The sequence below is a fragment of the Oryza sativa genome, chromosome 11, assembly GCF_034140825.1.
Source record: "Oryza sativa Japonica Group chromosome 11, ASM3414082v1".
NCBI lineage: Eukaryota > Viridiplantae > Streptophyta > Magnoliopsida > Poales > Poaceae > Oryza > Oryza sativa.
Genome location: NC_089045.1, coordinates 9,518,589 through 9,532,379, shown reverse-complemented (window position 1 = coordinate 9,532,379; position 13,791 = coordinate 9,518,589). Strand labels below are relative to the sequence as shown.

The 13,791-nt window shown below is 36.8% G+C and overlaps 1 protein-coding gene across 2 annotated transcripts; it reads left to right on the top strand.

The window, feature by feature from the left end:
• Nucleotides 1-2,033: 2,033 nt before the first annotated feature.
• LOC4350244 (F-box protein SKIP16) lies at nucleotides 2,034-5,580 on the top strand. Of its 2 annotated transcripts, XM_015759646.3 has the most exons (6): nucleotides 2,034-2,359; nucleotides 3,744-4,116; nucleotides 4,213-4,460; nucleotides 4,736-4,951; nucleotides 5,060-5,166; nucleotides 5,296-5,580. In XM_015759646.3, the coding sequence occupies exons 1-6, from the start codon at nucleotides 2,105-2,107 to the stop codon at nucleotides 5,372-5,374; spliced, it is 1,278 nt and encodes a 425-aa protein (XP_015615132.1). In that variant the 5' UTR covers nucleotides 2,034-2,104; the 3' UTR covers nucleotides 5,375-5,580. The 2 variants fall into 2 exon arrangements, with proteins under 2 accessions (XP_015615132.1, XP_015615131.1); XM_015759645.2 differs by having other exon boundaries at nucleotides 3,744-4,460.
• Nucleotides 5,581-13,791: the final 8,211 nt, after the last annotated feature.

The following is a 13,791-nucleotide window of genomic DNA, read 5'->3' as shown; positions in this document are numbered from 1 at the left end:
TCGTTGTTGGAGCATTTCATCCCTACTCCCTCCGTCCTAAAAAAAGGCAAATCCTGGGTTTCCGTGTCCATCTTTGACTATCCGTTTTATATGAAATTTTTTTATAATTCGTATTTTCATTATTGTTAGATGATAAAACATGATTAATATTTTATGCGTGACTTGTCTTTTTAATTTTTTTCATAATTTTTTCAAATAAGACGAACGGTCGAACATTGGGCATGGAAACCAAGGTTTATTTTTTTTTGGACGGAGGGAGTAGGTCTGTAGGAGTGTTCCTCTTCATATCCTCATTCCCATAATCCCATGTGCTCATGAGGTATGGGCGTCGATTCGCATCCAAATAATATCAATGATGGACGTCTGGTAACTAAATGTTAATTCTTAATTATCACAACTAAAATATATGTCATTTATTTGCGATCAGGTTGTCCAATAAATTTAAAGAAGATATAGGTAAATGAAAGCCTGATGATATCATGCAGGTAAATAAAGAGATATTTAACCATTTGCCACATTTAGATGTGGCAATTAACTTTTTGCCACTGGACCCACATGTCATAGACACATGTGGACCCACATGTCATTGAGATAGGGGTGGCAAATAGTTATTGGTCAAATCTAAAAGTGGCAAATAGTTAAAAGCCCCGGTAAATAGAGGCATGATAAGATCAAATCATGTAGGAATCTGTATTTTTTTTACCAAAGATTAAATCAAGTGGGAATCTCGTTTTTTTCCCTTAAAGTGCTTATATGCTAATAAGGTAGATTTACGAGGACGTCGCGGACCCAATCAGGCATGCAAAAAAAATCATGCGTGAGGGCGTTGTGGGTCCAATCACAGCGGCGCACAAAGGCGCATGTGGACCTGATCGCTGCAAGCGGCAAGGGGCGCGTGAAAAGGTGCTAGCCTAATTAATTCATACGCGTCTCGGATAAGAGGGACACTCTGACGTAAGAAAAAAGGAATGGACTTGATAGATACATAAAATTAAAACCAATTCCAATACGAATGACGTACCAAAATTCTGGTGCAAACATCTTCAATTTTTATAATAGTTGAGAATAAATTTGCATCATCAAATATCATCGTAGCATTAGCACGGACATATTACTAGTATTTGTGGTTTGTACTGCAAATATTACCTTTATTTCTAAGTGGAGGACATTGTTAATTTTAGATAGTATAAAGTTTCACCACCATTAATCATTTTCTTAAATGGGAAAAAGTCCAAATAACTCACTAAACTTTGGATGAAAGTCTCGCCAAAATGCATAACTAATTTTATTTTAAGACAGAAAGAGCATTTCTTTTGTGGTGACTTATTTTATTTATTGAAATTAAAGATACTTTAAATATAACTAATAACTTATGTTTTTACATGTTTGTACAAAATTTTCAAAGAAGACAAATAAATGTATACGTAGAAGTCAATAGCGTCATCACTATTTTTCAACAAATACATACTTATATGTATCATTTGTTTTGTTGTTTTTTATTATTATAGGTACTTTAAATACTTTATTTTTTTATATTATTTATACTCCTTCCCTTTTACGTTTCATATTATAAGTCGTTTTAATTTTTCTAGTTAAACTTTTTTTAATTAACTAAGTTTATAAAAAATATGATAGCTTTTTCATACAAAACAACCATATTATCAAAATATATTCAATGCTATGTTTAATGAAACTAATTTGGATATTGCTATTTTTTTATAAACTTGATCAAATTTAACAAAGTTTGACTTAAAAAAAAATTCAAAACGACCTACAAAATAAAACAGAGGAAGTAGTATTTTTTATTTACATTGAATTTTGAAATAAGACGATGAGTGGTAAAAAGGCAAAAACAGAGAGTTGTACACATTCTGAGCCGTATATACCCCGTTTATTCAACGGAGAGACTCCGTACATCTTTCATTATTTTTATCCTTTTATTAAATGTGGGGCCCACGCGCGGCTCCTCCGAATATATGGCAGATATGCTGGGAATTGGGAAAATCCCCCCCTCTCTCTCTCTCTCTCTCTCTAGCTTCTCTCTCCTCCTCCTCTTCTCCCCATTCTGATCTCTGACACCGCGGCGGCCATCTCCCCCATCTCGATGGCGGCGCCGCCGCAGCCGCAGCCGGAGCCGGAGCCCGCCGCGGGCGGCGCGGGGCTGGAGGCGCTGGAGGGGCTCGCGCTGGACACCGTCATCGCCAAGGCCGGGGCGCGCCAGGCCGCGGCGCTGGCCTGCGCCAGCACGCGCCTCCGCGACGCCGCGGGCGACGACGCGCTGTGGCGCCGCTTCTGCGCCGACGACCTCGCCCTCCACGCGCCGCTCGCCCCCGACGGCCGCGCGCTCCCTTCCTTCAAGGTAGGCGGAATCCGCAGAAACCCCCCGTCGCCCCCCGTTGGGTTGGGTTGGGTTGGGCTGGCCTCGTTCGGTTTGATTCGTGATGTGGTCGGGATTCGGATGAGTTCGTTTGCAACCTAGCTTGTGGGAAGAGACGGCGCTTTGATCATTTATATGTTTATTTGCTTTGTTTTTTTACTTTTAATGTTACCATGGAAAGCACTTTATGATTGTCCATTTGGGATTTATTACGAGAAGAAACTTTGATCCTTCATTTTAGAAATTTAGAGCCTGCTTCATCATACGTATGGCCAACAAATAGATGTTGGATCAAGATTCAAGAACACACAGCAATGAATTACAAGTTTATGAGAATTATGGAGAAGTATTGGAAGAGTTGTGTAGAGGATCGAAGGGTGGGCTTGTGGAACTAGTTTATTTATTTTATTGTCTCAGTGTTTTCTTGCGTGATTTAAAAGATAAAAAAGAACTCAAGAGTGAATACTTGTACAATCTTACAGAAGAGAGTAGTAAACGATTATGCAATGAATATTTAGATACTTTAAACATCTGGTCCCTTGTCCTAATCACCTAAACCCTTTGTGTGCATTCAAGAATTTTATTGTTCGTAGTCCTTTTGTCTTTCCAAATCCAAGAATTCAATTTTTGAACAATGTGATGGCATTTCCCTTTGTGAGCCAGGCTGTGGTGACAGTTCCCCATTTCATCACGCATCTCTAGACACTGATGTGGCTTGGCTTCTTTTGCCCCCATTTTGGCCTCCAGAGTCAACAGTCATCAGGCAGATAGGAATAGAGTGGGAGGACAAGGTTGGAGGCACAAGGCGGTAAAAAGTAGGGTCGGCGGGTTGATGGTGGTTTAGCCAAGTTAGGGGGTGTGGCACGGTTATGATTGACAACAAGATGCGTGGACTGGAAGGGAGTGATGAAACAGGTTTATTTGAAAATGGTACAAGGTTTGGTCCACTTGTTAGGTTGTTTATAATGATTTTTCTCATTTTTTAAGAGCATAAATTCCTCTGGGAATTTTTTTTCATGTGGTAGTGTGGTCAGAAGGGTAAGAGGGATGAAGAAATTGCTTGAACTGCACTATACCTGTTATTCTCTTGTGCTTATGATTTGGTTGCATTCTACATCCTATTGATTGCCAAAAAAAAAAAAGATAAGTAGATGATTATGGAGAAATATAGGTTGCATTTGTGCAAGACTTGTTTCTCTGTTTGTTAATGTCCAGTTGTTAACCTCAAAATTTGTGCAATAATGTTCCTTTTTTCATTGACTGGTTATTCATGATGTATTTCAAATTATTTTTACAAACGACTATATATGTTAATTTACATTTACTTGGTTGAGTTCTGTATAACAAACTTCAGTTGATCTTACAGGATGCCTATAAAGTTTGGTTGGAGTCTTTTGGCATGTATCCTTTACCTCTGGTAAGGAGAGTGAAAATTTTCTGGAGTTCGCTGAAGAGCTGGCTGTCTGAAAACTTCCCTGAAGCACACAAGACATTGAATAAAGGTGTTTCTGAAGCTCAGATACAATCAGCAGAGGATGATCTTGGATTCAAGCTCCCTTTGCCGACAAAGCTGCTCTATCGTTTTTGCAATGGTCAGCTGCCCCTTAGTGAACATCATCACGAGAATATGCGAATGGCTCATCTTGGTATTATAGGAGGCTATGTGTTTTATGACCACTTGATCAATGTTCACCTGTCACCACTTGAGCAAATTGTTGAAGAGACGAAAGAATTTTATCGTGAGTTCTATGACCAAGGTGTTTTTAATATGACAAATCTCATTATAGTGGCAACTTCATGGTATCGTCCAAAAACATTTTTCCTTAATTGTTCAGATGACCAACTCTATGTTGGCACCATCAATTTACAAGATGGAGAAATGTTGCCATGTGTACCGAAATCACTGATAAGGCCAACTAATACTGATATGCCCCAAGATGGATTGCTTCTGTGGTTAGAAGAGCATCTTAGGCGTTTACAGAATGGCATGATCAAGATCCGTATGCTTAAGACGTCAAGGTATATCAGCTTATTTCCAGAAGCATCCCCATCATGTACGTCCGCAATGACAAATGGTGTGAAGGTGAGATTGTCCAAAGATTTCCTCATCATTTAATTTAATTGAGCATGATGAGTTACATGGGATAACTTCCTCTTTGATATTCTCTGTACAAGAAAGGCATCTGTAATAGTTTACGTATTTATCTGTTGTAATTTCAAATGCAGCAATGCGGCATTGCATTCCCTACTCTACTGCTTTCAACATGCTGTTTTTCTCATGACAGCAGCATATAAACATAGATGATTCATGTGATTGATTTCATTGGAGCTTTGGGCTAACATGTGATATTTTTTCAGGTACGTGCATCTGCTGTCTTTGCACCAGAGCACCCTGAAAGTAGGCGGCCTGGGGCTAAATGTTTATATGCATACTCCATTCGCCTGTCAGTTCCAGAGGCATGCATGCTAGGTGGTGTGTACTATTCCTCGTGCCAGCTTTACTCGCGCCACTGGATCATCCGATGGAGAGACCGGGTTGTTTCTGATGTGAACGGGGAAGGTGTTATTGGGAAGGTATGCGGGAAGCAAGAAGAGCACTCCATAAACTATGTGTTTTTGCATGCACATATACATTTCAAACGCAAAGTATAGTTCATATTCTGCTTGGCATGTTCTGTGCAGTACCCTCTACTAACTACAGGCCAGGAAGAGTTTGTGTATGAGAGTTGCACGCCTCTGCCTGACAGTCCCGGATCTGTGGAGGGCTCTTTCACGTTTGTTCCGGGGAAGTATGTTTCAACTTAGCTTGATAATATTTCAGTTTCACTTGATGAATGAACCTTTTCAGAAATGTAGGGGTGGCAAATATATATATTTTTGAACTGTTGGAGATATTTATATTGTATTTGTTCATTTAGGTTGAGCCGGCCTGAAGGAAAGCCATTTGAGGTCACGGTGGCTGCGTTCCCTCTGGAAATACCAGAGTACATCTTCTGATTTCTGAGGATTGTACATAGTATGATGCAATAATGCACCTGCATAGATTTAGTAGTACTTGTTTCATGTAGCAGCAAGAATGGGATTTGCTTGTAATGATCTTGTGAATGCGGCATAAATTGTGGCACCTGGAAGTAAGCCCTTTTTTTTGGCGCGTTAAATGCGTGTTTGATTTATCGGAAGCTCCGAAGTCCTTTTATTTGTTACTTCCTCTATCTATAAAAGTTACACATTACCGCGGACACGTTTCTCAAGTTCTAAATAGTGCAGTTTTTGCCAAAAAAAAGTTGTCATAATTTCTTAGAGAACCTTACAAAATCAACTCAACAACACTCTAATACGAGTAAATTTGTGAAAACCTTGGTCAATGTTGCATAAAACCTTACGTATTATAATGAATGCTATGTAATGATTCTAAAATTTTATTACTCCCTCCGTCCTAGAATATAAGCATTTTTAAAGTTGAACACGGTTAGTAAGAAAGTAGATAGAAGTGAATGGTGGAAGGTTGTGATTGGTTAAATAGTAGTGGTAGGTAGGAAAAGTGAATGGTGGAGGGTTGTGATTGGTTGGGAAGAGAATGTTGGTGGAGAAGTTTTATATTTTGGGACAAATCTTGAGGACTAAAAGTTGTTATATTTTGGACGGAGGGAGTAAATTTTAACCCTATACACGTTGATATTTAAAACTATATTGTAATTTTACTATCCTTATCAAAGATACCACGTTTCTTGGGAGGTTCCTTGGAAATTTTTAATGTAAAACTTTGGTAACTCTTCGTACTTTCCCAAGGACAATAAATTTCTCTAAAATATAATGTATATAATTTTTTTTAACTTTTGATTTCTTGATTAAGGGTGTTGGTTTTAACTTTGCGCTATTTTGAGAAATAGTTTCAGACATGTTTAAGTCCTAATATTGATATGGATGTTTGTACTTACAGTTAATTATTATTTCAGTAGTTAATTATTATTTCAGTAGTAGATGACATGCTCACATACCTATCCACAACGAGGCGTCTGATTTTGTCACATTGTTAGCGCATGAGTTTTGTACCTTTTTAAAAAAACCGAACATATGAGTTTTTTAAAAAGAAAAAAAATACTCTTCTAATATTTAATCTATTTGCTTTGTCGTCGAATAATTATCATAAATCTATTTATGTTAATTATTTACTAGCATTTTCAAACAGCTCTTGGGTTTGGTTAAGGCTTACCAGCCTTGTTTTGGTGGGTAACGATTTTAGTTCAAATTTTTGGCACAAATATATTAAGCTTGCTCAGTGCATTGAACATATTCTATCGCGATGACTGAAGTGTGGGACCAACAAGCTCGCACCTACTCCTTCCGTCCTAAAATATAAATGATTTTGGTTCGATGAAACATGTATCTAGATTCGTAGTATTAGAATATATCACATCCAATCAAAATCTCTAAAATAAAGAGGGAGTAGGATTTTTTATTAAATTTTAAACCACCTTTAATTCAAATTTATATGCAATTTATTAAAAAAATTTTAATAAAAAAACCCATGAATAGTGGCCGAACAAAGGTGGTGATAGTGTTTTGCTATGCTACCGTGAGTGGCGTGGCGAAACCCTTGCTATGCCATAGTCTTTGTCTAGCACTGAAGTGTTGTTCTACCATATAAATGAGAATTTTTTGGTTAACAGATGAAGGGCTGAAGATACCTTCCAATTCAGATGTTTAACGTTTTGCATGCAAAGTACGAGAACCGAGTTATTCTCATATGCTCCGAGCCCCCCCCCTCTCTCTCTCTCTCTCTCTCTCTCTCTGTTTTTATTTTTTTTTAAACCCATGTGTTTAATTTATTAAGGACAAAGTACATGAGTTACATTCCCCCCAAAGTTTTGCAGAAAAGCCCCTGACTAATGGGTAAATTACATTTCAAGCATAACATACGGAAATAAGGACCTAAAAAGATACATGAAAAGCAATCAGGTCCTTGAAACGATCACATCGGCGATGGCCAGAGCCTTGTGCACGGCGACAGAAGCAGCAAAAGAACCATGGCTAGCTGCAATAGGGAGAGCCAAGGAGCATACCCAAACGGGGCCTCTCGACGAAGGTTGAAGCCATCTTGGTCTATAGGAGAAATTATTAGCCACCTTTTATATAGCTATTATTAGAAACGAAGTAGGGTGCAGAAGACTTGTCGGAGATGGAGGAAAGAGCCGATACAACCTTCTATTCGATGGGCTAGACAACAAGCCTTCAGCTCGAAGTAAAACAGCAAAACTCCCAATTGAAGGTATTGAACTTAAACCCATCATGCACCGGCCAGGAAGACAATGCCAACAAGAACATCGACAAAGTCCGCCATAGCCATCAAACTGAGACAAGCAGAGCTGAACGCCGACGACCCAATTGAGCTAAAAAAAGAGGAAGCACAGGAAGAAACGGGAAATACACGACTAGCACTAAACTTATCTCTACTAGTGGAGGACCCCTCCCCTCCATGCCGACGACCAAGAGGCCGCCGGAGATAAAAGGGAAGGGACCGGGAGACAAAGACTTTTTTCCGCTCGCCTTTCGCAGGAGCCTTCGACGTGAAGACTTTTGGGACTATGACATCTAGATTGAGCAAGAGAAAGATTTGCTCGGAGCTCGGTGAAGTATTTTAGGACTTTGGAGAGCAGGGTATGCCAGCAGTATTATCATTCAGTAGATGCTTAGAGAATTGTCAACAGAGCAAGGAAGCATTGGTGGTAGAGTGCCTATTAGCTTCTGCTCCATATTTTCTGAAGTCGAATCATACTCAAATGGTTTCAGCTCCATTCAAAAAGAGAGTGGATGGGCTGGAGTGGTTTGAAAAATGAACAAAAAGTAAAGTGTTGTTTGAGCCGCTCCACATATCCATTGCAAACTCCGTTACTTGAGTTGGTTAGATTTTGCATTTAGAGTCCAGCCAAACATTTCCTAGGTTTCCTAGGTTTCCTGGTGCCTATACAAATCACACACACGATCAATCAGATCAAATCAAATCTTTCACTCTTTCAGCCCAAAGCAATGCATCTTCATTGCATTTTTTCCCCCAGCATCTGCGTCAGAAATGAACAATGAACAAAAGAGTAAAGTGTTGTTTGAGCCGCTCCACATATCCATTGCAAACTCCGTTACTTGAGTTGGTTAGATTTTGCAGTTAGAATCCAGCCAAACATTTTCTAGGGTTTTTTTTTGGTGCCGATACAAATCACACACGCGATCAATCAGATCAAATCAAATCTTTCATTCTTTCAGCCCAAAGCAATGCATCATGATTGCATTTTTTTTCCCCAGCAACTGCGTCAGGGAGGGTCGTATGTTTCCTCCCAGAAACAAAGCAGGATTAACAGGACTTGACGGTGGCAGCAGCAATTGTGCTAAATCTTGCAAGTGGTTTATTTTGCGGCTGAATGTATGTGCCCTCCTAGAACCTTACCACAACAGGGCAGGGTAGGCTAAATGACGAATTGCGCTAGATTAGTGTTGAATAACTAGTGGCCTATTCGCTGATCCGGAGTAGAAGACGACGATCTCACGCACACAATCATATAGTAGATGAATAGTGAACACGGATATAGGGAGAGGCATCACAGCTTTATTGCTTTCTCATATGTGGATACATCAACCATGCAACCTCTCAAGCCCTCTCTCTCCGTATATATATACATAATAGAAAGAGTCCTATTAGGATATGTTTCCATATATTAGGTATGAGCCCATATTTATCTCTGGCAGGAGATAATAGGTTTCATATCACTCCCCCTTGGGCGAATACCGCGCTATACACATGTCTCATTAAAAACTCCATCCAAAAATCCAGTGGGAGAAAAGGATAGGAGAAAAGAGTACATCGTACACGCTAGTTATATTGCACTTGTTGCCTCGTTAAAAACCTTGCGTGAGAAATATTCAAGTAAAAACTCACTAAGGGAAAAAGAGTACAACACACGATCTTCTTGATCGCATAATCTTTAAGATATACTATTCTTTATAAATAGCTAATGATCTATATGCTTTATTATATTAATCAACTTGAATTAACACAACAATATAGCGGTAGTAACCTTCAAGGTAAATTATCTAAACAATAATTAATTTGATTAATTCTTGGTAAATCAAATATAAGACTTCCAAGTCTTAAGTATGATAATCAATGTTTAGCATATATGCTCCCCCTCAATAAGACATCCGTTGAAACTTCCATGTTCCAATGTCATAACCACATTTTTATTAATGTGTAAGACAATGATAATAAAATTACCACAATGTTTAATCTTTCGTTTACTTATTTCATAAGTTTTACAATGAACATGAGAAATAAATCAACGTATAGGAGCAATATGTATAACCACTTATTTAAATGTGCAATACAAACAAAGTTTTATCCTTACGGAGGACTATGGGAAAATAAGTTGCAACGTTACACATATGCGGTATATATAAAATAATTAGCTCAATACAAGAGGTTAAATATTATGCAACTTTCTCTTAGTGGATTTATCAATCATTACCAGTTTGATTGTTTCACTAATCTTCAACAATTAGCTTAAACCACTTAGAGTGACATAAACTGGTCTATATTTTGGCATTAGGGGAATTAATAAGATTGCCAAATACCATCAATAAGTATATCTTCATGATATATAAATTCTTACACCTTCATAGTATGTAGAAAACTATCGATCCACCTGCATGCTAGTGGATGTGATTTTCCAATTCATTCGTTTGAACGAGTCCGTCCACTTCATGGGAGTACGAGTTATCGGTGTTATATGGAGATTAACCGGTAATTTATACATTAGCGTAGTCCTACAGGGATCAACTTATTCTTCCGGAAGTCATTTTCTCTGCTATGAGAAATATTCTCACTTCTAGGAGAAAAACTCTTTGTGAGTCATCATAAACTCTTCTACGAGTCTTGCAATTCTCTTCATGAGAATATAGTGTGCTTCATGGCACTAATTAGTATGAGATTTACATATATGTTGCGAAATTGTTTTCTTTCTGGTGAAAACTTCATATGGATTTTCATAATCCATAAACTGCATATCATTTATTCATTCATGCCTTTTGCCAGCAATGTATATAGCGGAATTTAATACATTCATAGTAGGAGAATATCAGTCTTTTCCATGACCATATGAACCGTCGCTTTTCACCACTTCATTTCCTATTAAGTCTGAACTTCCATGTTCACATAGACTTAATTAGCGACTATGGTTCAACCTCATTGCTTTCTTCAATAGAACCAATATGAGTGCTACTATGCAACTCTGCCATGGACTTTGGTTTCGGATCCGGATTCTCATTAAAGAAATATTAGCAATCATAGAGGCGATGTTGTCGACAACTATTCTTTTCTCCACATACTCATTTCGTGAGGTTAATTCATTATAAACCATATCTTAGTCATTTCCCAAACATAAGATGTATGGTTGTTCCGCATCCCAGAATTAGATAGATGTGTGCACTTTAATTCTGGGTTTTCATCTTCATGATGAACCTTTTCATGAGGCAATTCACCTTCATGGTGATTACTCTACAAGAGTTGTAAGGAGTTATTAATGGGTACATTGACAATAGTCGTTAGATCTTAGAATCCGCAGGCGTCCCCGTAGATTTTAGAACATTGACTAACATGTCACTCTGCATTTGTGGATATACTATTCAAAACCCGGGGTATACCGCTATTAGCAGAAAGTTTACTACAAGTAAACATAACTTCTGATTACTCCTTTAATTCATAATTCTGGCAAGCTCCCGCTTCTGGCTTACAGGAGAATAAACTAAACCTTCTAGTTTAGATTGGCTTGTGCGTTATTCTTACTTATAAAGATCCTTTTCTTCTTGAAAATATAAGGCATCTTTAACATATGGGCTTTTCTCCCCCTGATGCCGATATTCGATCTTTATCTAATAGCATATCACAAAAATCCCTTATCATAGGCACTGGATTAATGGAATTCGGTCCATTTGTATCCCCAACTTCATGTGGAGGCCCATATATATATATATATATATATATATATATATATATATATATATATATATATGCTATGGTGGTGATATATGAGGGAAATGTTCATTCATTGAACACGCACTTATACAAAATAAAGGGGGTAAAGATATTATATGCAGTGAGCTATCATAAAAATTAATGCAATGGCATGAAAAATTGCACATCCCTAATACTGCAGGTTATCCCAATTCATAGAGGGTTATTATTCTGCGACAATGACGCCCAAACAAATATCCACTAGTCGACAAAATTACTCTATTTTCTAGCTTTTTTTTTATTTGGCCAAGACTTGATCCAATTACTCATACTATATTCAATTTTTGAATTAAGTTGGATCAATAAACTTCATGTTTATATTTATGCAACATAGATATGATCATAAGATGGATGTGTTAGTATTATATAACTTCATGATGTCTTCAAGAACATAACTATAACACTAAAACATTAATCTATGAACATAGTTTAACCATCATGGAACTTTTCAAATCACCCAAACATTATTCTATGAGAATATTTATTCTCCTTGAATATGCCAATAAATAAATTGGGTGACATGTCTAACTTTTATTCATTACGCCAAAGTAAATGTGGTGCCATTTGATCATTCAGAATCATTCGAATCCAAAAGGTCATTACTTATTTAGGATATTGTTACTACAAGTAAACCAATAGCTTTTAAATAGCTATATGCAATTTCATACTTCCTTGATGAATATGCAATTTTCAATGGCCAATAAATAACACACTTCGTTGTGTGACAATAATTCATAATTATCCCAAACACGATTCGCTAATAGTTTGGGCTATCTTTTGCTTCTAGCATTTGACCTATAACTCACCAATTTGCCTGCCACATATCCACAATTTCTTATGCTTCTTTATTGCAAATATTCTGAAATTAATTTGCAAAACACACATATTCCTCCCCCTTTTCACGCCAATCATAAGAAAATTTACTAAATAGTTGTCGTGAAACCCACATATTTGTTGTAACTTCATGGTACAACTTTTCTAAAAGAAATAATGTGGTTGCAGGTGGATATATTTAAGCTTCAATGCTTAAACATAAATATTCTAATTGTTCATGTGCATAAGTAAACAAATTTACATGTATGCCAATATGGCGTCAATGCACTTAGAACTACCAACCTACATGGTTGATTGAGGCTTAGTGGATAATAAGAATACATTCGCCAAAAATACTTCAAATAATAGGCAAGACAAATATTTACATTCAATGTTAGACATATAATTCACAATTTTATTCCACAAAAGGTTAAAGAATTACTACAGGTAAAAAAAAGCAATATAGGTAAGGTGAGATGACCTATATAAAAAAAATTCAGTAATCTAATGCAAAAGCTTCTATGCCTAAAGCAAAAGATAAAGAAGCTCTACATGAGCTTAACCATGTTCTTCATATTGAACTTAATCTAAACTATAATGTAACTCATGTATTGTAAAATACGATCTTAAAAGAACGAATGCAAGATTATTGTCATTACTATTTGTCTCCCCCTAAGTTGAACATCAAATTCAAATACACCAAATTCCTTTCCTTCCACAAATTTTGAGTATGCATGTTCTTCATGAACATATTAATAGTATAAAGTCATATATGTGCGTGCAAATGCACATGTTGACAGTAATACAACTTCTTGTGTATCAATTCTAACAACTAAACATGTTGCATCTAGGCCAAAATTGCTTCAAATGCAAATGACCAATTTACTCAAAATAATGTGCATACATTCATAAAAACAATACTTCATTTGTAAATTCATTTATATGTGGAAGATGGACATAACATTATCAATCAAATTAACTATAGACACTGCATAGGTACATAGTCTTTTGATAGATAATTTTGTGCAGGGCATATTGGCATATAGACTTCTCGTCTATATATTCGCAAATTCGATGACATTGTATCTACTTGGACACAATTAATATAAATTAGTTGTAGCTTATCTTCTATGATAGTCATGCACTAATAAATATCTCTAAGTCAATAATATACTCTCTTCATGATGAGTGTATACATTTATTCTATACGGAGAATATATAATTGTGCCTTCTACAAATGTGGCGACAATTAGACAAAGAGAAGATATATGAATAATTCTATTACTCATTTGCCCAATAAATGTATTTGCTACATGCAACTACTTACATGATGTCCTTTTATGCAACTTTCTACCGGTTTACTTCTAGTAAATAAAGTGCACAAAACGAGTACAAAATAGTAAAGAATGGTTTTCTATACACACCTTTTATTACAATCCTAGCAATTAACATGATTTTCTGCTATTCAAAGGTATATGTAATTTACAGAACTACTAACCCACAGAACAATCAATTACCCCAAACAAACAATTGCTAGGAAATA

Bases quoted from the DNA above. Each gene is read 5' to 3' on its own strand.
- LOC4350244 (XM_015759645.2), top strand. From the start codon at position 2,105: ATGGCGGCGCCGCCGCAGCCGCAGCCGGAGCCGGAGCCCGCCGCGGGC. The intron at 4,461-4,735 runs GTGAGATTGTCC...ATATTTTTTCAG, and splicing joins CAATGACAAATGGTGTGAAG to GTACGTGCATCTGCTGTCTT. The intron at 4,952-5,059 runs GTATGCGGGAAG...TGTTCTGTGCAG, and splicing joins GGGAAGGTGTTATTGGGAAG to TACCCTCTACTAACTACAGG.